The sequence below is a fragment of the Alternaria burnsii genome (genome assembly GCF_013036055.1).
Source record: "Alternaria burnsii strain CBS107.38 chromosome Unknown 749, whole genome shotgun sequence".
Classification (NCBI taxonomy): Eukaryota; Fungi; Ascomycota; class Dothideomycetes; order Pleosporales; family Pleosporaceae; genus Alternaria; species Alternaria burnsii.
In genome coordinates this window covers 255,897-280,225 of record NW_024066132.1, presented here as the reverse complement: position 1 = coordinate 280,225, position 24,329 = coordinate 255,897, and the positions used below count along the sequence as shown (strand labels likewise).

The following is a 24,329-nucleotide window of genomic DNA, read 5'->3' as shown; positions in this document are numbered from 1 at the left end:
GAGGGGACTGTGAAATCCTCTATAACCGGGCGCTCTATGCGTAAGTTGCCTCAGTGACGAGACTTGTAGAGACTGTTGACTGATCAATTCTCTCTGCAGCTGCGATACGGTCGCATGTGATGATTTGCGGTGACATGTTGAAGATGGTAAGCCTGAGTATGACGATGAGGCTTGGTATACGGCCCTTGAGGTGCTCGCTTAGGCCTCTGGCTGACCTGCATTAGAGATATTGGGATGTGGAAGTTGGGAGAAGAATATTTGAGGTATGACAAAATCCACTTCTGATTCATGACTCCATCACTGACCAATCAGCAGTCCATGTTCAAATATTTTTTGAGATTCGAATTCCATGGTTCAAAACCCTGGTTGCCTGCCGTCAACCACGGTTCTCTCCAACGAGTCGGTAATCATATCATCTTTGTCTTCCACATCAAGCTGACTTGATGTGTGTCTAGAACTACACTCTTCTTTCAACGTCGAGCTTCACGACAACTACCCAGAGCTGAGAGCTCCATGGTGGCTCTCCAAAACCACATGAGTAAGGCTCCTGCTCTAGCCGATCTGCACACGGAGCACTGACTGGGTTTAGGATTCATGGCTTCGGTAGCAATCAATGAAAGTTCCAAATGAGGGTAGGTCTTCGGCGCCGCGCATGTTCCCGCATCAACCGCCCTCTCTAACATCCCTCCTAGATATATACAGCTGCATACAGTGAAGCTAAGTAAGTGTTTGGGAACACACTTCTACTGCGATACAATACAGTGTAACTCAACAGCGTTGTGCCTGCGTCTTATCACCAGCACGTCAATCAAATTAATAGAAAAGTCCCATCAATAATGTCAACGACAAAGCCGACCGAAGTGATGCGCATGTAACGATTTGGCCCGTTCCATTATCACACAGCTTTTACGCCTTATACTGACGCCAGTCTTGACGCAACACCATGGTCGTTCCACGATCCAAGCTCATTGTTGATAACACTCTTGTTGATCGGTAACAGATGTCTGACGATCTGTAAAACTCACGGCCTCAGCATATCCAAGGGCGATATTTCTTCTTTCGTAAACCCTGTTAGTAGAACGTCCCAAGATCTGCATATCGCAGAATGGGTACACTGTTCACATCCACGCTGCACGGATGGAATATTGCGATCATCCCGTGAAGCGGACGAACACCTTGATTGCAGCAGTCCAGGTAAAGATCGGAAAGCTTTGATGATCACTGGTTCCAGTCTTTCGAAGATCCCCAGGCTTGGCATCGACAAACCCACACCCGGACCGAACGCCAGGATTGCCCGTTGTCCCGTTCCGCGGTTGCGTTCGTGAAACATGGTACCGAGTCCCAGCCACCAGTCTCCCCGTCCCTTCTTCCCAAACACTGCTGCACCACATCTACAATTCCTCAACCGCAAAGCGACAGAAATGTTTGTGCGGCCTTGCAGCACGATGGTGATTACGACCACGATCATAGCGCAGTTGCATAGCTTCCGTAAGCTTCCTTCGAGCTGCGTGGTTAGACCTACGAAAAAGATCTGCCATCGAAGTTGCTTTGGTACATGCGTACCGATGCTTTCATTTCTCCCTTAGGTTCCAAGGTTAGACTGGCCAGGTGGCTACCTGGGTAACCTTACCTAGTGAGACTCTATAGCGCAACCTTTTCAAAACTTAGAAGCTGAGTTTCAGGTATCGAGCTAGACATGCGCTGTGTATTGGTTTGTATGTTTGTTAACAGTACCCATGGTAGTCAAATACTCGGTGCTCAGGGATTGTAGCCGGTGAGCATCTTTCCACAAGGCTACCGGTCCGTGGTACGTACTTCGTGACGCCTGGTACACGCCCCACATTCACGTGAACTGGTTGCTGCCTCCAGATCCTGCAAGTAGAAAAGGCTGGCATTCTTTGCAGTACACTTTCCGACACATTTTGTTATCTCGACCCCCATCTCCTGACTATCATCGCGGTATCACGACAACCATGGCAGACTTCTTCGGCCTTCCTCGCGAGCTTCGGGATCGTATTTACAAATTCTACTTCGAGGTAGAGGGCGGTTATGCATACAACTTCTCCACTGGAAAACTCACTTCTGCAAGCGGCCAACCCATCGAATTAGCTCTCAGGTCTGTAAGCAGATTCTTCCGAGAAGAAACCTGCGGACTAGCACTGGGTCTAAATACGCTCCACTTTTCATCTGAATACAACCATTCACTTCAAAGGAGAGCTGGCCACTTCAATGCTCTCCTGGGAATTCTGGAAGAATTGAAGACTCGCTACTTGGTGTGGGGAGTCAGTATGGCAGGTCTCTTTGGCGATACAACATATGCCCATGTGGAGGCACAGCATCCTCAATATACGTCGCTGATCCGAAAAACAGAACCAGGATATGTTTTCGCATACCCATGGAGAGAATGTTGGAAGGACACGCCTTCAAAGACACGTCAATTCGTCACATCTACACTCGCCGCCGTCGCAGCGCATCCGGATTTCTTAACATTGACAGAAAACACATGGGGGTGGACGCCAAAGGGAAGCGGATATGATGATCCCAGAGAAGTTATAGTGTACAATTACGTGCCATGGAAGATACCAACTGAAGAGGATATCATAGCCATGAAGCATGTTCTAGGAACTGAGAACAGAGTCGACGACGTGAAATGGAACGAACTTCGCTATCTAGATCGGTTTAAATACCGATTCTCGGCAGCAAGTGTAGCAATATCCTTCCTGGAGTCCATGTCTTTAGTTGCACAACTTCAGATCCGCAAGATTGTATTACATGAAAAGAACAGGGCTGTGGCTTGGTCCCAGTGTCATGCGCAAGGCTTCATCCCGTTCTGTCAACGCAACCCAAAGCTACGAATTGAGCGAAGAGTCGATCTCTGGAAGGCGATACTACCAGACGCCTCGGGCCTGTTAATAGACAACGAAAATCCGCGATCTGCAAACGCACGTCCAGACCCGTGCGATTCTGCGCAGGCCGACTCGATCACGTCGGGGTTTCATGGCCAGGGCTGCATCGCCAGCTGGATCATGGAAGTGATGTACCTACATTCCCTTGGGATGCCGCCTCAGTCCTTCCGCATGGTCATAGATGGTGACCTCACTCCGACACAATCGACACGCATCTTCGATGTGGCCAAGCGCGATGCTGCATGGCAAATCGCTTGTGAGGCGTGCTTGTCTGACCGTAGGATTTGGCAAACCGCTCTAGACTCATGGGAGATTAGGCATTGGGCTGTGTATATCATGGATGGTTTCCCAGAAGCTTTGCGCGCGATGACAAATGGTCAATCTCCAGTCAGTTGCAACTTTGAAATTGGCCCGATGCCGGATACAGAGTCGCTCGTCAGTCAGGGCCGCACGTGGACGTTGGAAGAGTGGGGTCATAATTGGAGAGCTTCTCTACCTGCTAATATCGACACCGAGGTGCCCTCGTGCAGCTGGCTCGATCTCCAGCGTGAGAACACACTGCCGCCGACCACACCCAATTGATATGCGACAAAGCCTCTATCTCTGCTTACCACCAGGCCTCAGTACACAGAGACGCTGTTGTATACGTGTGATGTCGACGCTACCTAGGTAGGTCGGGTAAAGAACAGGTATCACGCAAAGTTCATAGCATGAGTAATAATGGAATTGTTTACACTGTCAACGTGTATCTCTAGTCATCGCGATTCAACAGAGCGTTTGATCGATGCTTTTCTGCTTTTGTCTTGCACGAGAAGAGCCGCTTGACTCGTGAGAGCGACGCAACAATGGAAACGTCATTGGTTGTTGATACCGAATCTTAGCTATAGAGACGTCGGTGCTCATATCTTGTATCAGATAACCAGATATCTTGTGTGCCTACTTACATGCGCAAGTACTTTTCCTATGCGAAACAGTCTCTTGTCAACCGCCATCTCACTCTACGTTGTCGTGCTAAACGGCAGAGACCCAGTACCTTAAGACAAAGCCAGAGATCTACACTTGTGACACTAGTAGAAATAGCGGCGGCAGCCCCAAACACTGCTACAACATCACGAAACCACCTGAAGCCGATATTGTTTGTCCCGAGATCCACTTTGAGTCTTCACTTGCTATCCAGCATACAACCTGCGCGATATCATTTGCAGTTCGTACACGATGCTCTACCGCCGTACCTTTCAACACATAATCTCTCGATTCTTCTGGCAGGTTTTCCAGCACGTCTGACTCTACCGGTTGTGGAGAAACACAGCCAACAGTATGGCCCTCATCTCCCAGCTCATGTGCAAGACTTCTTGTCAAGCCTTCGACGGCTGCTTTCGACGTGGCATAGACGGAAAGGTTGGGTGGGCCGGCGCGCGAACCAATGGATGGTACGTTGATGATTCTGCCCGGCTTACGAAGATGTAGAACCACAGCCTTGATCAAAAATAGTGGTGCGCGAACATTGATGTCGAACATTCCCGTGTAGTCTTCAAGGGCTGTCTACCCAATGGGATTCGCCCGATGTACACCAGCATTGTTGATCAAGATGTCAATCTTGTCGCCGAATGCTTCCCTGGTCAACGCAACGATAGCTGTGGGAGCCTCAAGTTCTTTGAGATCTGCTTGTATGATGTGCGCTTTGCTACCATTTCCCAAACTTGATATGTTGGATGCGATCTTCTTGGCCTTCTCCTCACTATTGGGGGATGTGTAGACAAGCACGACCTGTTTGCAGTGTTAGTATTAAGGCAGGCGGACTAATATCTGAGCACGTGCGCATATCTCAACGTTATGTTATATCGAGATCTCAAAAGGTCTTCCTTATCCTCCCAAAGAAGTGGTGATCAATTGCTTCAGCTATCTGGACAACTTGCCTTCCCATTCACGACCCACCAAAACCTTTCTCCAACCCCCTCAGCCAAACCCCAGCCGCATACGCCCCCGGATCAGGAATCTTACTTCTCTCGCTCCCGTCCTCACTAATATATGTCGCCCGCCCGAACTTGGCCTTCATATCCTTTGTACTATCCGCCTTCTTCTCCGCCACATCCACACTCTTGCTCAAATCCTTGCTCTCAGCCAATGTGTTGATAAAAGGAATCAACACATCCATGACCGTTCTGTCGCCCTCGCGTGCACTAGTGTAGTTCTTCAGGTTCTCGAGCGCAATCGATGCGGAAGACGCCAGCGTCGAGATATCCAGCGGCGCATTTTGTGATAAAGTAGCTTTTGACAGCGCGTTTGTGAAGGCGGTGACGAGGATAGACAGGATGGCACCGAGGGAGCCGCCGACATCTTCGACATTCTCGCTTATGCTTTCTAGCAAGGCGAGGATGGGTGGCGGGTTGCTTTCCACGGCGTCGATGTTGGCGAGGATGGACTTGCATACTCCGGCCACAGCTTCTCCGCAGTCACCGTCGCCCATTTGTAAGTCGTATTGTGTGATTGTTGGTTCTGCTTCTAGCGCTGCTTTGCATGCTGTGCGGAGAGCAGGGATGAGGGAGGGTGGTGTAGCAGGTCCCTTGTGGAGCGCGGATTTGTCGGCTGCAGCGGCGTTGGCTTTGTTGCGTAGCTCCTCTGTCGCCTTGTTGATGTTGAGGGGTTGATAACCGTTTTTTGGCCATGCCGGAGCGTTTGTAGGTGCGTCTAACAGTTCCATGACATCTTCGTCTTTGAGATCCATAGCCTTTGCCATGCCGCTCATATTGCCTAGTGTTATGCTGAAGCCTTGGGCGTTGAGGGAGGTTTCTAGTACGCCAGCATAGATGCGTGTTGGTACGATCTTCCAGTCGCGCTTCAAGGCTATCAAAGCGAGATTCACCAAGGCATCAAATTCGAGGTTTGAGAGGCCACCGAAGTTGTTGACGAGCATGACGACGTTATCGTTGGGGTTGAAGGTTACGAATGCGCGGTCGGAGTCGGATGGATCGAGGAGGTAGCGGAGCATCTCTTTGATGACATCTTCGGGGCTAGGCATTGGGGAGATGGTTCGTAGACCCTAGCATCAATCAGCCTGTGACACTTGTATAGCTTGAATCGAGTCGAAGGGACTTACAGGCTCGTTATGAATACCCATACCAACTACACAAGCATCATCCTGCACACTTTCAAACGCGTCTCGTCCTGGAACATGGCAATGATCGAGACTCGTCCCGATAGTGACCAATTGCGAGTTACCTAACTCGCCAATCTTCCTACACCGTTCAAAAGCCCAGCCTTTCTGTGATGCGGCGCCAGCGAGCTTGATAACTAGCAAGTTACCAGCCAAGCCTCTCCTTCCAACCTTGCCACTCTTTTCGCGACCCAGAGCGGCGTCTTCTGCCATGCATACAACATCGACTTTGTATCCTAATGCTTGGCCCTTCTCTCTAGCAAGACCAAAATGTAGCATATCTCCCGTGTAGTTCGTTATACATAGAATGACTCCCTCGTTACTCGGCACATTCCGTATCCCAGCCATGATCTGCTTGGTGCTGGGAGAAGCGAAGATGTCACCGCATACAGCAGCTGACAACATGCCATCGCCGACGAAGCCAGACCACGCCGGCTCGTGGCCTGAGCCACCACCAGATACGATAGTGACCTGGTCCGGAGGGTGTGAGAGATTGTAAACGACTCGGTTGGCCTCGTCGAGCGCCATATGGGAGTTGCGTGTGCATAGCGAGCGGAGATTGTGGAGGACCACGCCTTCCGGATTGGGGAAGAAATGTTTTCTAGACATCTTGAAGACGCGCCCGGATGTGTATGACGTGAAGATCTGAGGTTGTCAGCGAGTGAGACTTATGCCGTATACTATTTGGCAGTTGTAGTCCGGAGTGGTAGCTGAAGGGACAACATACCTCAAATATGTCGAACACACAAAGATATACACAGCTCAGAATTCTGAGGATGGATATAAGAGACCAAGCCACGCGACATGCCATCAATTCAGCCGGCCATCGTGCCTTTTAAACAATCCCCCGCATCCCCCGCCTCGATCAACATTGTGACCGCGGACCCCGCTCGTGGCACCCCATCACGCCCGTCATGTCATTTTTTCGGTCCTCATACGCGTCTAATGGCACGTTTACGCGCTCAGATTAACCCGAAGCTTCATCAACCTAGATTTCGCAGCTTGGGTATACTGCATTCAGTCAAGTGGAATACAGGTGGGTTACTGTAACCTGGGGAGCTTGATGTGTTTGCGCCGGGATTGCTGCTTTAGGAATGCCGGGTGGAAGCTCGGCCTTGGTGGAGGAAGCTCGCATCGGTCGAAGCTCCGAGAGCAACAAGATATTACGCCTCGCCTCGAGGCGCCATCAGCACCTACAGTGTCCACATTTCGTCTCTTGGAGCAGGAAAATGGCATCGAATTTGGAAACTTCAATGATTTTGGCACAAGTTTGAAAATAATTGTTTGGTCTGGGCGAGCTGACCCTATTGACGTCGTCGCTATAGGTAGCCGGGCCTGATCACTCGCCATCGCGTCTGCAACTTAGAAGGCCTCTTTTGCGAAAGTACAGAACCATTACCATCTGTTTGAATGCCACGGTCACAACGACTTGTCATGTCCTGCATACCATCCAGAAGCCTGGGAACCTATGAAGGAACACAAGAGCATAACCCTTCGTGATCCGAAGCACCTAGTCAAACATGATCTTGATATCCTTCAAGAGTGTACCACCGTCCGAAGCACCTAATCAAACATGATCTTGGTACCCTTCAGGAGCGTGCCACCGAGCAGTTTGCCGACTGCGTATCCGATGTAAGCGCCTGTAACGATGGTGACGGGCCATTTTTGCCATTCGCGGTCCCTTGTAGTCGATTAGCCATGTGTTCCGGTGTCGACATGTGTAGAAGTACTCACCAGTCCAATGGAATAGGCACAGCGCCCAGCCATGCGCCAAGCACAGTGCCAATCAATCCTCCGTAGACTTCATCAATCGGCAGAAGCAGCGCGACAATCTGCCTCCAGGTCTCGCCGTCTACACCGTGTACGTATACCAGGGGCAGTGTACTGAGAAGCGCGATGTGAGCGCCGCAAAGGAGAGTATGCCAGTAATGCGAGGAGACGGGCGCGCCGAAGAGGACGAGGGTAGCCGTCAGGAGCGGTGTTGCAGCGATCAGGGCAAGAAGAAGGGACAAGAATGCCGGCTGTACTGTTTGTCAGTCTTGTTTTCTCGAACATGGGCCGTAACAGGCCTAGTGTAAGGTGTAAAAGTCGTAGAGTACACATACCACAAGCTTCGAGTTACCCCCTTGCTCCGGCTTGCCAGGAGCCTTGGCCTTCTTCTCGGTGGGCTTCTTGGGTGCGCCTCCAGTTGGTGGTAGGCATACAGCCACGAACGCTATCTGTAGCACGGCGAGGTACGGAAGCGTGCTAAAGAGCGTCGATACCGGGTCGGCAACCAATGCATTGAACTTGAGGCCATAGACGGAAAGGACAAGAAGCGGGTGAATGTGCGTGTAGGTGCGTGCCATGTCATTCTTCAATGGCTCGATTGGCGGTGCGGTAGAAGGTTGGACCTTGGATGTCGCGTTTGCGTTGATGACAGTCGTGCTGGCCATGTTTGTGAATGAAAGAAGAGGATCGGCCGTGTGCGGCGTTGTCAGTACGATGCGGATATCAACTAGCAGGGCAAGGCTCTACGATGGGCATCTAAAGGAGCGGAAGTGGCGCCTGGCCTGTTGGGTTGGTGCAGTCGCGGTGGTTGCGGAGGGATGTCGCGGGTCGGAAACTTTCGTGATGTTGTCCGTGCTGCGCGCTCATTGGACACACGTCACATCACCACTCGAGCACCTCCATGGTTTGTTTCAAGGACTACAAGCGTTCGGGGAAGAACAGATTACTAGTCTTGTATGTAGAATGCCGTTGTTCGCTTCGGCTTCTGAATTCCATGAGACCAGTATCTACTTCGTGACGATGGACGCAGCGCTCCTACTGCAACACCCTGCGGTCCTCTCACTGCTTCTGCTCTGCTTTCTTAGGTAGCAAGTTCCTCAACGACAGATCATAGACTACATCCTCGACATCTTTGACCCTGTACTTCAGACCGTCGCTACGGCGGCGCAGACTGTCATTCTTGAGGTTGAGGATCTGGAAGCCCGCGTGCAGATCCTTGACGAACTGGTTGATGAGAAGCGGGCGCTCGTAATCACCGAGCGTGACCGCGTTACGTGCCAGGCGTGTCAATTCCTCAACCAGCGTCATGAGAGAATGAAGATACTCTTCGAGCGAGAGATGGAACTCATCGCGGTCTTTGAGGTTTACGGGAACTGGCCGCGTTAGCCGTGCGCATATGAAGCGGGATTTTGAGCATACTCTTGAAGATCTCGCCGAGCTCCTCGATGGTCAACAGACGGCCGCATTGTACTTCACCGCCATCATACTTGAAGCCGCCGAGCCAGCCCCAGAACAAAGCGCTCTCACACTGCTATGTCGTCAGCTTCGTCGTCGTGGGTCTTGGGTGCTTGGTGGGCTTTACCGCGCCCTGCATCTGACGACTCCACATGTTGTTGAACTTGTAGTATGGCATCTTTGATGCAGCCTGCGACAGCTGGCCGACAGTGGCGATCACATTGTCAATCGGCTCCTGAGAAGCCTTGAGGATATCGGGTACTGTTTTCATATTAGGCGTGATATTGCTGGACCTGCGACATACCACTCACGCTCGTTCACCGGTGTCGAATGGGCTCTTGACAGCACAAACGAGACATTACGGTCTGGGATCTGTTAGAAAAGCCTATGCACTGATTTGGAGGTGCCCACTGTGCTTCTCGAGTGCCTGTATGATGTCGCGCAGCTCCTGTCGCGTTGTGAGTACGCTGTCACGTGCAGCTCTACCAGGCGTCACTCACATCCCGAACGGCGGTGTCTTCGTCTACACGCGCCTGGAGATCCTGGAAGATGGCCGGGTTGACCATGCCTGACTTGGATGCCATTTTGGAGTGTAAATAGATGTAGAGGTGTTGTTGCGAAGAAGATTGTGTAGGTGATGTCGTTGTTTGTTCGTCAAGACAAGCTACGAAATTTCGGCCTCTCACTGTTCACCACGCAAAGTTGCCGCTGTCTCACTGCAAGTGCGCATTTCGGGCTCCCGGTCGGTCAGAAAGTATCTACAGAACAAAAGAGCAGAGCTTTACGTCTCATGAGCTAATTATCCTTGCGTCATGGCATGATCTATATAGAGGAGCGGCGGTGCATATACGCGCCACCGACCCAGCTACACAGAAACGCGGCTTCATTTATACGACCGCAAACTATACACAAAGCCATACATCTGAGCTGGAGTTTGACATTACTTGCTACTGAGACATGGTTCAGTCACGACACACATGAGTGTTGCTATCTGCACCATGTCACCCAAGCTACGGACTCGTTCAAACATGATCACGCAAAAGAACTTCTTCCTCAAGGTTCTCGCAAGCGAAAACACTCAATGAAAAGGTAGGTTCGCGTCTGCCAGAAGTAGTGTGATACTGGCGACACTGTGCCAGAGAAGATGAGCAAGCCCAGAGCCTCTCCGGCTGGTTTCAAAAATAAGAATAATCTTGAATTTTCCCGTAGGAAAGTTTCAGAGATTAAACTGAAAAGAACAGATACTACACTTGATCTAAGCCAAAAGGCAAAGAGAGCTAAGGAGCAGAAGAGGAGGACGAGGGAGCGCGGTGTTATATAGACGTTGTGGCCTTGGCGCGCTAAGAATCTCGTGACCTCGCGTAGCGCTGCACGGCTCTCACGTGTGGGGCTTTCCGGCAGAATCTCGGGGTCCAAGCTTTATCCATCAGACGGTGCTGGCTAATGAAGCACGACACATTATGTCTGCCTAGTTGAACACTTCTCGCAAAATTTCACCCAGATCCACGAAGAACATATGGCGGCAGTATCGCAAATTGGATTTATTGCATGTCAGCAAGACACCTACCGAGGCATTCACGATGATATTTGGACATGAGAGGGACTAGCAAAACAATCGCATTCACGTTGGAGGTGTTAGTGAGGATCGTTGTGAGCAGTTGCGATCCTTCTTGCTCCTCCTATGGGCTTTATGCTCATATCAACGATGATGTTATGCATGTGCATGGCGAGATGTGGTGTATTCATGTTCAGTTTTCCCGTGCGCTGATCACAAAAAGATAGAAGCACTGTGCATTATCGACGGGCACACCTTCTCACCGTTCCAGCGGAAGTCACACCGCAACATCATTCGCGCAACACCTTACTGAGTTGCTCTCTCATATCGTGATGCTGGAACGTGTTCTAGGACTGACTCGATCCAAGCAACAGACCAGCTCGACTTCTGCTTTCCTGCCATGACGCGCCTCATTCGTCCTTCTCCTACCTCAGCTCTTTCGTAAGAACTGGTCTACCATGGATCATGTGGTACCTTATCCTCAGCTTGACGATACGACGCTGCTTCTGGGCCGCAGCCCTGGCACGAGTTTGTCGGAGATCGACCTGCACCGGCTTAACCACTGCCGGCTGCATACTGACAGCAGTACCCAGCGCCTCCGCTGCGGCCAGCTCACGAGCGTGAAACTCACAGCTCAAGAACCTCACTTCGTCGCAGAACCAGTAGAAGCTTTGCGCATAGCCGGCCTGTTCCGTCGTTATGTATTGCCGTCCCTCAATGAGTGAAGTTCCGCCGTATAGTACTTGCGTCGCCCAGCTATTGTCGTCGCGTACGATCATCATATTCAGCGCGTATATGTTGATATCTTCTGCTTTGATCAGTCCGTCGACCCTCAACGGATTTGTCGCGTGACGTAATCGTGGACTTATGGCGTAGAGGAAGAGAGGGCTGCGCAAGAGGAAGCAAAGGTCATCTTCAGCCGCTGTTAGTAGCCATACAATTTTACGGACATGGCCACTTACCCAGAAGCTGCTTTCGATTGTATGATGGCAATCTGCCCGGTAACTCATCGAGCAAACCCTGGAGATGGTTACGCGATAGATCTCCTAGGGGAGCGCGCCGTGGTGATATGACGAGCCGGAGTTTCATCTTTGTCGCGGGTCTGATTCTTGCGTCGAGTCTGACAGTATTCTTTGTAGATCCTTGTACCCGTTTCGGTGATCACGCTGAGTGAGGGAGCCAAAGGTCGTGGTTAGCGAAGTCCTTGTGGTAGTCCGGGTGGGGCGAGTATCACTCTGAGGGGGCTATGCCCGTCGAACGATGATCAAGCTATGTTTCACTTCTCCCATTATACCAGTCTCATTCTCACGTCGGCGTTGCTGAATCTCATTTCACTATGAGGTGGAGGGTGTGTTACCCGATAGACTTCGTAGAATTCTCACATCAACCTAGCAGCCATTGCTCTTGACGATGCGCACCAGGATTCAACATCTCACATACCGCATCCCGTATCTCTTTTACTTTCCTTATCTTTACCCTTTTCTCATACGTCTAGCTTGCTTCCTTTTCCATCCGACGATAATCGTTAGCAAGGAGATTTACGTGTCTAAACAGCTCGCTCATTGCTTCTTCCTCAGAATCCTCTGCCGCTCCTTTCACGAGTGTGTACTCATCAACCTTGAGCCGAGCAACATGGTCGTATCCCCAAGGCATGTCCGCGAATATCTCCTTTTCCAAATCACTGAAGGACTCACCAACGTCCTGCTGTCCCATAGTTACGAATATACGATCGCGATTCTGTTCCTCGGATGGGTCGAAATCGGCCGGATAGGTGGCATCTGTAGATGCGTTGTGAGGTAGACTGATACCATATGCATCCAGAGATGTAAGGGAAGTCGGCGAACTTGGTGGATGGGCCGGAGCAGGTAAAGTTGACGGAATACGTGCTGTCTCGACTTTATCATCGCATTTCCAAGGGTAGAACGGTATATTCTTCCTCTTCGTATCGAGGAGGTAGACAAGATCATCTTTGTGCAGTGTTAACCATGTGTTTATCTTTTAGAATTGCTGACTTTACCAACAAACCTCTGGCGATCCTTCAGTGCCAGGACAGGAAGCCCGTAGTTTGTCACTCTTCCCATCAAGAGTGCCTCGAGAGGCGACAGGGATTTGACGTTGAATTGTTTCTTCTCCATGGAACTTAGAATTTTGCTTCGATCTGCAAGCAGCTAAAGCTGGCAACTTGTAGCACCACGCTTATTAAACATTACCTATGTTTGCTGTCAAGCATTACCCGTGGCCGCGTCCGTGTGGCCTGCCCACCGCTGGCTGTGAAAACCGACAAACTGATCATGATATCAAGCAAGGGTTCAGGGGCGGATGACCGTGCCACGATGTTTGCGAAAATTGATTTTTCAAGCTAGCAACCACTACGATCTTTGACACACACTAGTCCTAGATAATTGCAAGTGTCCAGCTCCCCCTTCTTTCATCAAGCCAGGTTCAGGTCGCCAGATCCCAGTCGTCACAGTCCTGCGGATCCAAATTCTCGTACTACCAGAACACATCATGACGAAACGTCAGATCCTTTGTCGCCCGAAAAAGCTTCCTCATCGCATCTTTCTGAGATTGCTTTGAGGTGACCGTAACCTTTTGGAGAATTAGATTGTCGACCTGAATCCATGCATCGTGTCCCAATAGTATAGTCTTTCCATTGTTGTCGAACCACTGCGGCTGAACCTTGATATCAATGCGATCCACACTCTCTTTCTTGGATGCATCAAAGCCCTTGGGGTAAAGTTTGTTAGGATCTTGTTGTTTCTGCCTCTCAGCATCTTCCTTACGCGAGCTCCCACTTTCTTTCAGACTAACGACTGGGGCGAGGAGATCTGCTCCAGCGGGGAGTGGAGTGACGCCGACCTCGAGTGTCCATGGGTAAGCAGGTATATGTTCCCTTCCGACATCGAAAAGATAGATGATGTCCCCTTTGCATCTATTAAGAGTGTATCAGGATGATAGATGTCTTATACTTACTGCAGAAAGACTGATAAATCCGATGATCCTCTGGCGTCAAGATTGGAAGGTTCTGGGCTCTGCGGATATAGTCGAGGCGATCTTGAATTAGGATGTTGTCTGCTCTTTCGTCCATGGATGCCAAGACTTCGCGGTCGCCTTTGCGTATAAGGATACATGTAGCAGACGAGGTCAGCGTCTTATACAACAGTTTCGTTTGCTGGCAAGCGGTCCTGATGATCATTATGTGAGCTACAAGCAACTTACAACAAAGGGATGTCCAGCTGACCTCAACGCACACCAGCAAAGTGCTTATAGGATATTTCATACATTATTGTTTTATTTACTCCGCAGCTATCAGATAGGATCGCACCTATCCAGCTTCGCTTCATAGGCACAAACAGAGGAGGACACTACATCGAAAGTCACGATAGCCAGCACACGCCAAGAATCTCGATGTATCTCGTAACCCGATCACTCCCACTGCCCCGCAATCGCGACAACCTTCTTCAGTGCAAGTAGCAGCGCATCAGCGGCCCACAAGGTGCTCCTGCCCTTTGCCAGTACATACCCATCTACAGTGATGCGGACTACATTGCCCACAAAAACTACCTTGCCAGTGGAATCGAGCTCCTCGCCCACTTCGAGTTGGACATCAAGCTTGGTCTCGCAATCTTCCTTGATCACCGCATTGAAGGTGGGGCGGCTGATAGAATGCTCGAGTGTCTGCGTCTGCCAGCTATGTTCGTCGATGAAGGCTGGGTTTGCGAGGAGCGACGAGACGGCGGCTAGAAGGTATCAGCCGAATTCAAAGAGGTGCGAATGACAAAGCAACTTACCGAGGAACTGATCATAATCTTCAGCCTCGAGTGGTGGAAGGCCGCGATTCTTCTTGTCTGTTAGGATCTTCTCGAATGCTTGTCGGATGGGACTGGAGGCCATTATTTGCAGCTGACTGTTCTTGTGTTGAGTTGGTATATAATGAATGGCAGACACTTTACTATAGTAGGAACAAAGCTTATATATGCTTTTGTGCTTGCTGCGATGTCTTGCGCACCTCCACCGCTTATCCCCTTGAGCATTGCTGCTCGTTTGCGATTGCAGTGATGGCAGACGTAACATTACCGATGGTAGCTTTCTTGCCCCACGGGATAGATATTGACGTTACTCTCTGCAAGCATTCTGGTAGGATTGTTTTCGTTGTCATAATAACGATACTTGATGCTGAGCAAAATCCATGATTGCAAACGAGCGAAAGCGGGATGCCGAGAATGACAGATCTGTATTTTGGAAAACTTCCTTGCATCAAACCATGATTACAGGACGAGATACTCGTACAAGGTTTTCTGAGTCCCGTCCGCATTAAGTATCCCAACCCATCGTGCTGGGATGAACGCCACCCAAAACCCACCAAAGTGGTCCATCCCGGCCTTCGGGACACAGTTCCATAGCCTCGTCGCCTCGACCGGCCAGCCGGTACGTGGGTCAACTTCAGCTTCTTCCAATTCAATCGCTCGTTTGGACACTACGACGTGTTGCTGCGCATCCCACAGACCTTCGCGGGGTGGATTACGTTCTAGAAGTGCTACTGCTTCTCGCCGGGTGGTGGGACAGCGACACCGGGTTGCGACAAAGAACAGCTGTGGTATAATCGCAATATCGAGTGTAAAATGAGCGGTGTTGGATTTTGCCGGCGGTGTGAGATCAATGACTTCCCGGGCGCTACGTACTATCTCTTTGAAGTCATCCAGGTAAGCGTCATAAGTTTTCTCTATAACGCTTGCTGAGCATGAGACATAGATAAGGGTAGTGTAGTAAGAGGCTCTGAGTGCGCTAGCAGCAATGCTCTCTTCATCGGAGAGCTTGTGGTGGAGTTCAAAGCGCCGCATATTCTCATACCAGATACGATGACATGCCACAAGATTGTCTCTTTCATCATAAGCGTCGTTGCTAGGCTCTTGTCGAAAGATGGCTTTGCGACCCATCATATACAGATGGACGATAGTCGCGTTGCGGAGCTCGAAGTAGACTCTTTGCACTTCTGAAAAGCTTTGGAATTGTGTACGACTGTACATCGCTGGTGTTGGACTTGGTACTTCCAAGTCATGTATAGCCTTGAATCCATACAACAGATCTTGCGCCATGCCGCGGGTGAAGATTGGGACAACTGTCTCTTCGATCGCACTCTGTGAAGATCTCGAGCCGCTAGGTGAAGCAATGCCTGCTGAATGATTCTGGTACCCTGCTAGTCCCCGTCGGCGCGCGGCTATCAATCTAAAGCCGTTGTTCAAATGGGTAAGGCCGGCGTGATAGTTGCCTTGGAGAAATTCGATGCAAACGAATAGAAGACAAATGACAAGGCCAAGCTCGTGCGAGTAAGTGGTCTCCCTCATGCGATCGACTAAGCATCTGATAGCTAGATTGTAGTGTGACAGCATGACCTTACGATCGCGATTTGTAATTAATCCCGAGCATGCATGCTTCATATCACCTGGCTCAGCTTGGCAGAGAGCACCCAGAGCCACCAATGCATGACGCACAGCAGGCTCCGAATGCGCCATCTGAATTGCGATGCGCGACCAGAATTCCTTGTCGAAACTAGTCGACAGCGCAGGGCGGGCGCAGTGGTAATAGAACTCTAGGAAGCGTGCGCTATCCCCAAGGTTGCCTAAGGTGGATATCGCGTTTTGCGGACCGGATGCCTGGCTGTGACTCCAAATGTGGACTTGGAAGGCACCGCCGCTTGATTTATAGCCCTCGCACTTGCGGCCGGTACTCGTACACCTAGCGACGTTAGTCGACTGTGGCAACCTGCAAATACAGATGTAAGGGCTCACTTGAGGCATGTCGGCTTGGTCTCGTCACACTTGACGTGTCGTACTCTAAATGCAATTAGTCGAAGTTGGCAACAGTCAAGGCACCTACTACGCACTTGCAAGTCTGGCAGCCTGTTTTCACTTTAGGACTGCGCTTGCGAGACTGAACCCGCACACCGCCCTGGGACGACATGCTGGATGAGAGCCAAGGGCAACGGTAGTGGTAGAGGACACGTCCATGACGAGGACGCGTGAGAACATTCTATCGGATGAGGTACAGGATGCAGGCGCGATGGTGTTCTGAACCGCTCGCAGCCAATCATGACATCCATGACGGGATGTCATCACGTGCTTTTACGAGCCAACCAATCACAAGATCATTGACCCCACAGATCTCTCAGGCGTGCCATTAATCCCCTGAGCAAATACCCGAACACTTGTCAGTGGCATCTTTCCCTCGGCCAACTACAACAATCACGATACAGGAACTATGAATATAGACCATTACCCTGCCTTTCCTGAGGCGGACGATCATACATTGGCATCATTAGGAAAGAGAGCTAACATACCTACGAGCGCCGACATTATTCTCACAGATTTGGTTCACCCAGCATTACTCGCACCCCATGTCAATTACTCTTGCACCGCCACCCCATGGCTACTTGTTCTGGCCCGCCTCAACTCATCCTGCACGACGATGTTTGCATGCAGCCTCACAGCGCCCCTATCAAAGCCCTCTTTACACATTGCCAGCAACTCCTCATCGTACATGGGATCGTTTCCGTCCTTTTCGCAAAGGTCGCCCTTGAGGAGGATCGACAATTCACCGTGGTTTGGAAGCACGGCGAGACAAAGGTAGCGGTAGATACCCTCTCGTCCAATAAACATGTTGATTCGGTTGAGTGAGTGGATGCCATCTGGTCCGAACATACCCCTTTGACCGCTAAATCTGATTTGACCAGCCAGACGTTCTGTTTTCGGATCGCGTTAGTGAAAGAGATGGGACATGGAGGGCGGAGGAGATGACTTACGGGATACATTCTGTAGCGCATCTGGATTCCTTGTCCACCACTCGGTCAGGTTATCCCGAAGAACCAAATAAACTCGATCGTAGACCATGTTGTAAGTCAAATACACGAGCGGTTCGGGATGTACCAGTGGTTCGTACGCTTGCGGCTCGGGTGGTCGCAGAGAGAGCGGCTGTGTAGCAAGGGGCGGCATGTGGCTCGCTTGCGATATTTGATGGGCGGAAGCGTATGCTGGAGCATACGCCGTTGGTGGGATGTTCATGCGCGAAGGGTGAAACTGGGGCATATTTGGTGTTGGCCACGACTGCTGCGGTATAGATGTGATTGGCGACACCAACGGAGAAGGTAGGCCAGGAGATAGCGAGGGGACTGCTGGAGCGGTCATGAAACGAAGAGGATTCTGTGTCCTGAAATCGGCCAGTCTTGAGAGCGCCGCTTCAGCAGAGCGGTGATAGGGGTGGTCAGCCATTTCATTTGGTGGTTGAGTTGGAGCAGGGTGGCTTCTGTTCCATGCTGCCAATTCTGTGAAGATTCGCCTTTCGATACTGGAGTCTTCACTCATGAAGGCGGGTCGAGCAAGAGGACTTGGGAAATCGGGGAGTAAGTGCTCGTGATATGCGTTCACAAGGAGATGTTAGTGGTGATTTGATCGTTGAGAGCTGAGGTCACCAAGGAAACTGTTTGACTGAGATTTGAGAGTGAATGCGAAAGAGACTAGAAATTAAACGACTGTTAAAAGACTTTTCGAGATGTGTCGCATCGCTTCTTTACCATAGTTCAGCGCCATAGGCATTCATGGACCCTGAAAAGACGACATGCCGTGGTTGAGTGATACCGCACCACAGAACGAGCAAAGACATGCGTCGACTTGATTGGCCGCTCCATATTTTACCGTCGAGTGCCAATCGCAACGTAGGATATAATTGGTGCTGAAGATTCACGAACCGTTGGAGCGTTGGACGATAACGAGGATGTGGGAGACGTGCTAGCAGATCAAACATGAAGCCAGGACCTGCTATTTATTCGTATTCTCATTCGTGGACGGCAGCGCAGCTGCCCAATCGTCTTGGTACTTACTAAAGCCAAACGTGGATAGAGGTAGGTGTGATGGAAATTCTGTTTGGGAGGAAACCATTCGATGCCCAGATACCAGCACATGATGGGCGCACCTGCTGTAGAGACTACAGCCTAGAAAGTCACAAGCAAGTATCGCTGGTGTTGCTTAGGTGGAGAGCAAAAAGCTCAGAGGACGGAAATAGCTGGCGCTAGTCCCGAAGTGCATACGACCTGCATTGTGGGACTAGTGCGGCTCGGGAACTGTCAACAGTGCGCATTCACTCCTGACAACCGCCCCCATAGTATCCCTGACCCTCGTCGCACCCCACCGCGCCTTCTCTCGTTACTGTTTACCTTGCAGACATTCGCTCGCTAGCCGTCTGCACCTTCCGCGACTACCAAACCTCACTCACTTGTCCTCGTCGACTCCACGCTTCCGCCCTACACCGCGCGCCAGACCCGCCGTAACCCGACCGACATCGCACGCTTCACACCCAGCCAACATGGGCTTCGGCGACTTTCAGACGATTTGCGAAAAGGCACCGCTGCCGCTATGCGCTCTTGTGGGTCACCAGGATATCAATAATGGCGTCGGCATCCAGACCGAGTGCTATGCGCGGACGGTCGAGATTGCGAATACCCTCATCTTCGAGACGGCCAACGACTTTATGCACATCCTGGCCATGGTCATGACAGTCGTCATGATTATCCATGTGCGTTCCAAGTTCACGGCTGTTGGTACGTTGGCGCATTGCCGTATAACCCTGGGAGCCTCTACTCACGCACAGCAGGCCGAAAGGAGATCACGTCGTTCTTTTACATCTACCTCTTCCTCACCATCATATCGCTCGTCCTCGATGCCGGTGTCGCCGCCCCTGGTTCTGCCGCTTACCCCTACTTCGCTGCCGCCCAGAACGGCCTCGTCTCCGCGCTATGTACCTGCTTGCTGATCAACGGCTTCGTCGGTTTCCAACTCTACGAAGACGGTACAACACTATCAGTATGGCTACTGCGTCTCTCCACCCTGGTCATGTTCATCGTCGGCGGTGCTGTGAACCTCTTGACCTTCAAAGGCTGGGCCGGACTGAACCCCGGAAACCCTATCGGTATCTTTGTCGTTACTTACATTGTCAACGCCATTTGCCTTTTCGTCTACGCCGTCAGCCAGATCATTCTGGTTGTCGGAACCCTCGAAGACCGCTGGCCACTGGGTGATATCTCGTTTGGCATCTTCTTCTTCGTTATTGGTCAGGTCATCCTCTATGTCTTCAGCGACACCATCTGCGACCAAGTACAGCACTACATCGATGGCCTCTTCTTCGCCACCATTTGCAACCTGCTCGCAGTCATGATGGTCTACAAGGCAAGTCACCCTCTACAATATCGCATGCCCGTCGACACTAACACCTTCATAGTACTGGGATTCCATCACTCGCGAAGACCTCGAATTTTCCGTCGGCGTCAAGCAACACAACTGGGAGATCAAAGAGCCCCTAGACTACGAAGACAAGCGCGGCACCATGTACCAGCAATCCGAGTACGAGCCATCATTATACCAGCAACCATACCACCCACGCAACTCGCACTACTCCGCCGTTGGCCACTGAGCTCACGATAACCTCTCGCCTCTGCTTTGCCTCCAATGATATCTGTTTTGCACATACCTTTATACGCATGGGATGGAGTTTATGGCGTATACATGCTTCGGCAAAATGTTTCGGCGCCTTTATGGAATGACTTGGGAGGATACAGTAGCTGCGAAAGCACCTGGTAATGTGCTTCCTTACAGCCTTACGCAGACGCATTTACGACTATCTTTAGCGCTTATATAGTATATAGTAATACCACCTCTCTTGACTCGACCGAGGTCGTCCTTTCGCGCATTGTGATGTCCGAGCCGATGCCTCCTCGCGATTGCGCACCATGTGTGATGATGGAACAACGACTACCCATTTCCGTTAGGCGACGCCAGGATAATTGCCTCAGCTCTCCTCGCTACATTGTTCGAGAATTAAACTGTTTCCCTAATTCTTCGCAAATCGTGGCAGAACAAATATCCGGCTCCTTCCCCGGATTCGCTGTCGGGTCATTATACGCTAACGAGTGGGCCGATGTGCGTCCCCGCATGCCCGATACACCTTCGGACATCGCGTTCGGCAGCCATGCGACATCCGTTGAGCACCCATCTTACGATCAGGTCTCGCACTCCCGTGTACTGGAGTCCTTTGTCACTTTTAGCCTGTCGACTAGTCGTTCGCCGCACATAGTTACTTGTCGTAATCTACATCATTCACAATCTCGGACTGTAGTCTACCAACGTCCTGAGAGACGATAATCGAGCGCAATCACAGCAACACGATGCCAAAGACGGACGTTCTCATCGCCGGCTCTGGCTCTGCTGGTATCTTTGCAGCAACCTGGCTCGCGATTTTCGATATACCCTTTACCATTCTAGAGAGACGATCCGGGCCGTTAGAGATTGGTCAAGCAGATGGCGTTCAAGTCCGTACAGTAGAGATTTATGAATCATTCGGTCTATCAGAAGAGCTGTTGCGAGAAGCGTATCACATACTGGAAGTGTGCTTTTGGGGGGTCGATGAAGATGGCAGCGGGAATGCCGAAGGCGGTATCAAGAGGAAGAGCAGATCCATTGACACCGAGAAAGGATTGAGTCACCTACCTCATGTGATACTCAACCAAGCTCGTATGAATGGTTTGATGCTAGGAAAGATGGAGAATGTGCTGAAAGAGAAGGGGAAGTGGAAAAAAGGTACAAGCAATGGCATCGAGTACGGATGGGCTGTCAAAGCTGTGGACATTGACGAGAAGAGCAAGAACAACCCAGACGCGCATTGCGTCAAAGTCACTGCAGAGAAAGATGGGAAAGAGGAAGTCTGGGAAGCAAAGTACGTCCTAGGCTGCGATGGCGCGCATTCCACTATCCGAAAAGCCCTCGATATCCGCATGCTGGGCGACACCTCCGATACCGTCTGGGGTGTTATGGATATCTACCCGCTCACATCCTTTCCCGACATTCGTCGTAAATGCACCATACACAGCGCAGCTGGCAACCTGCTCATCATTCCGCGCGAGGGCGGCCAGCTAGTGCGATTCTACATCCAACTTCCCGCAGGCGTACATCCCAAGGAAGTGAAACTGGCCGATTTGCAAGACCAGGCTCGAAGAATCTTTGCGCCGTATACCATGGACTTTGCAGACGTGTTCTGGTGGAGCGCATATAGTATCGGGCAGCGTCTTGCTTCTGCTTTTCATGCTCACAACCGCGTCTTCCTGACTGGCGATGCGTGTCACACGCATTCTCCAAAAGCAGGCCAAGGAATGAATGTGTCACTCCAGGATGGCTACAACATTGGCTGGAAGCTAGGATCCGTCCTATCCGGTCTCTCGCCTCCATCTCTGCTTTCGACGTACGTCTCCGAACGCAGCAAGACTGCAGCCGATCTCATCGCATTCGACAAAGAGCTCGCCAAAATGTTTAGCCGCAAGGAGAAATACGAAGGTGAGTTTGCCGACTACTTCACTAAGAGTGGGCGTTATATGGCGGGCTTTACCGCGAGATACGAAGACTCCATGGTCACTAGTGGAATGCGGAGCGATGGTAGTAAGGCCACGGCAGTGACGGTGGGGATGCGCTTTCCGAGTGCGCAGGTAATACGATTTTGTGATTGCAAGGCTGTGCAGTTGCAAAGTGTGCTCAAGAGCGATGGAAGATGGCGAGTCGTCGTGTTTGCTGGGGATGTCAACCAAGCGGCGCATCAGAGGCGATTGGATAAGGTATGGCCCCCAGCCTTTGAAATTGCCTCATCGTACTAAAATTGCATAGCTAGCGAAAGCTCTCGATTCAACTGCGCGTCGATATACATCCACGGCAAAACACATCGACAGCGTTATCGAACCTATCCTCGTACTGAGTAGCGAGTTGCGCGACACTGAACAAGAACGCATACCAGGCTACTTCTGGCCCAAGAGTGGAAAGTGGGGTATACGTGGTATGTCGCCTTCTTCATCATGAAGACAGTCACGCTGACGGAGACTTTAGATCTCCATAAAACATATCTTGATGATGAACATTACAATTCTGGCCATGGACACGCTTACAAGATTTACGGGGTTGATCCGAATGTGGGCGCTGTAGTGATCGTAAGGCCAGATCAACGTAAGCAAACATGACTTAATGACGGACGGACGATGGATATGCTAATGCTGTGTAGATGTTTCGGTGGTGACAACTCTCGATGACTTTGATGGTGTTGCGAAGTTCTTTGCAGGGTTTTTGATCGAGCAGGCACCGATGAAAAGCGTAGGTGCGAGCGCGAAACTATGATAGACATGGCTGGTACGGTGGCAGACTTTACGGCACTTAGGTGTTAGCCTGGACTGCACACACGTGCCGACCTCCGGACTCGATGAGTATAAATATCTATGATCATCTCTCCTGTAATCCTCCATCAACCTCGTAAACCATTTACTCAAAACAAATCAAATATCTGATTATGAGCTGACCCTCCTGTCGTTTAAAATCAAAACACACCAAGCTCAATTACATGGAGCAATGGCCAAGCGTGTCCAAAACCAGACTGATTCGTTCTATATTGCTCGGCAGCACAAGCGCTACCCACTACATCGAAAACTACCATCATTATGGTTGTACCTCTGTTGATCAGGGATGATCAAAATGGTTGAGGAAGAAAGACATATCGCTCTGTACCAGAAACCGATTGCGATCGCTTCATGGGCAAAGAGCGATATCACTGCCTCAGAGTACTCGACTTTTTCGAAATCCACCTACCGTTCTTCTCATCTGCCGGAAAGACTTCAAACTGTCGCTCATGAGCAACAGGAACAGCACTTATCCAGGCATGATAACTTGCCGCGGAGCAAATCTAAAATCCATCCTTCCTTAACTCATGTGTTGCTCGTCGGAAAAGGCCATACTATTCACGATATGCTTCAGTTTCGTCAAGCATCGCAACCATTCTGTATGCTACATCCAAATTGCTTCCTTCGATAGTAACAGCTCACATCAAATTCATGTCCCCTGTCATCTCTGGCGGTATAAAACCCTGTTCGCCGAGTATGAGACCTCCTAGATACGCTCCGCACATTGATCACCAAAACATGACAACGAAAAACACATGTGTTCTTTTGCTGACTGCATCGATGAGATGTTCCCAGATCGGCCATGACGATTCTTGAAGCTGAAAATGTTTCATCGAGAACATAATGGTGCAGTAGAGTACCGCCTCCCAATTCTGTCCAAAATGAATCGAATCAGCAGTCATGACTTCGGCTTCGATCTCCTAAATTTGTTCTGATAAATGACAACCCTCTACCACTTGGTCGCATTCTCTGTTTTGAGAGTTGATGGCCTGGCATGTCTTTGCGAGAAATATCACTACGCTTGTATATATAAAATCCGCGCTTTTCTGCCTTTGCCACTCTCCATCCTGTACCACTCTTTTTTCTATTTCCAAAAGGCTCAAAACAAGACTCATGTTGGGCAGACCAAGTACTTTCGCCCTACCGTAACATGAGTCCTTGTGCGGTGCTGCGTGCACATCTCGTCGTTTACACGATAAAAGAAATTCCTCGCTTTGAAACAATGAATGATAGAGC

General features: G+C 50.6%; 8 protein-coding genes across 8 annotated transcripts; 3 read left to right on the top strand and 5 right to left on the bottom strand.

Annotated features, from left to right (window-relative positions):
• Window positions 1–1,973: 1,973 nt before the first annotated feature.
• On the top strand, window positions 1,974–3,488 carry GT037_010973 (uncharacterized protein; the record flags this gene model as incomplete). Its single annotated transcript, XM_038936020.1, has 1 exon — window positions 1,974–3,488. One exon carries the CDS (start codon window positions 1,974–1,976, stop codon window positions 3,486–3,488), a length of 1,515 nt encoding a protein of 504 aa, XP_038781391.1.
• Window positions 3,489–4,007: 519 nt separating this feature from the next.
• Window positions 4,008–4,424, bottom strand: GT037_010972 (nad-binding protein; the record flags this gene model as incomplete). The annotated part of the gene is made up of 1 exon (XM_038936019.1): window positions 4,008–4,424. The coding sequence occupies one exon, from the start codon at window positions 4,422–4,424 to the stop codon at window positions 4,008–4,010; it is 417 nt and encodes a 138-aa protein (XP_038781390.1).
• Window positions 4,425–4,448: 24 nt separating this feature from the next.
• On the bottom strand, window positions 4,449–6,669 carry GT037_010971 (dihydroxyacetone kinase; the record flags this gene model as incomplete). Its single annotated transcript, XM_038936018.1, has 3 exons — window positions 4,449–4,673; window positions 4,873–5,946; window positions 6,004–6,669. The coding sequence occupies 3 exons, from the start codon at window positions 6,667–6,669 to the stop codon at window positions 4,449–4,451; spliced, it is 1,965 nt and encodes a 654-aa protein (XP_038781389.1).
• A 954-nt stretch (window positions 6,670–7,623) lies between these two features.
• GT037_010970 (recombination hotspot-binding protein) lies at window positions 7,624–9,869 on the bottom strand (the record flags this gene model as incomplete). The annotated part of the gene is made up of 9 exons (XM_038936017.1): window positions 7,624–7,741; window positions 7,795–8,081; window positions 8,166–8,573; window positions 8,950–9,203; window positions 9,250–9,358; window positions 9,413–9,546; window positions 9,597–9,650; window positions 9,697–9,733; window positions 9,786–9,869. 9 exons carry the CDS (start codon window positions 9,867–9,869, stop codon window positions 7,624–7,626), a joined length of 1,485 nt encoding a protein of 494 aa, XP_038781388.1.
• A 1,396-nt stretch (window positions 9,870–11,265) lies between these two features.
• GT037_010969 (uncharacterized protein) lies at window positions 11,266–11,929 on the bottom strand (the record flags this gene model as incomplete). The annotated part of the gene is made up of 2 exons (XM_038936016.1): window positions 11,266–11,753; window positions 11,803–11,929. The coding sequence occupies 2 exons, from the start codon at window positions 11,927–11,929 to the stop codon at window positions 11,266–11,268; spliced, it is 615 nt and encodes a 204-aa protein (XP_038781387.1).
• A 402-nt stretch (window positions 11,930–12,331) lies between these two features.
• Window positions 12,332–18,198, bottom strand: GT037_010968 (uncharacterized protein; the record flags this gene model as incomplete). Its single annotated transcript, XM_038936015.1, has 11 exons — window positions 12,332–12,807; window positions 12,858–12,998; window positions 13,074–13,108; window positions 13,335–13,764; window positions 13,814–14,025; window positions 14,364–14,580; window positions 14,632–14,747; window positions 15,131–16,576; window positions 16,630–16,674; window positions 17,291–17,579; window positions 17,640–18,198. 11 exons carry the CDS (start codon window positions 18,196–18,198, stop codon window positions 12,332–12,334), a joined length of 3,966 nt encoding a protein of 1,321 aa, XP_038781386.1.
• Window positions 18,199–19,195: 997 nt separating this feature from the next.
• GT037_010967 (chitin synthase export chaperone) lies at window positions 19,196–20,299 on the top strand (the record flags this gene model as incomplete). Its single annotated transcript, XM_038936014.1, has 3 exons — window positions 19,196–19,430; window positions 19,484–20,046; window positions 20,108–20,299. 3 exons carry the CDS (start codon window positions 19,196–19,198, stop codon window positions 20,297–20,299), a joined length of 990 nt encoding a protein of 329 aa, XP_038781385.1.
• A 751-nt stretch (window positions 20,300–21,050) lies between these two features.
• Window positions 21,051–23,037, top strand: GT037_010966 (phenol 2-monooxygenase; the record flags this gene model as incomplete). Its single annotated transcript, XM_038936013.1, has 4 exons — window positions 21,051–22,487; window positions 22,537–22,702; window positions 22,753–22,869; window positions 22,925–23,037. The coding sequence occupies 4 exons, from the start codon at window positions 21,051–21,053 to the stop codon at window positions 23,035–23,037; spliced, it is 1,833 nt and encodes a 610-aa protein (XP_038781384.1).
• Window positions 23,038–24,329: the final 1,292 nt, after the last annotated feature.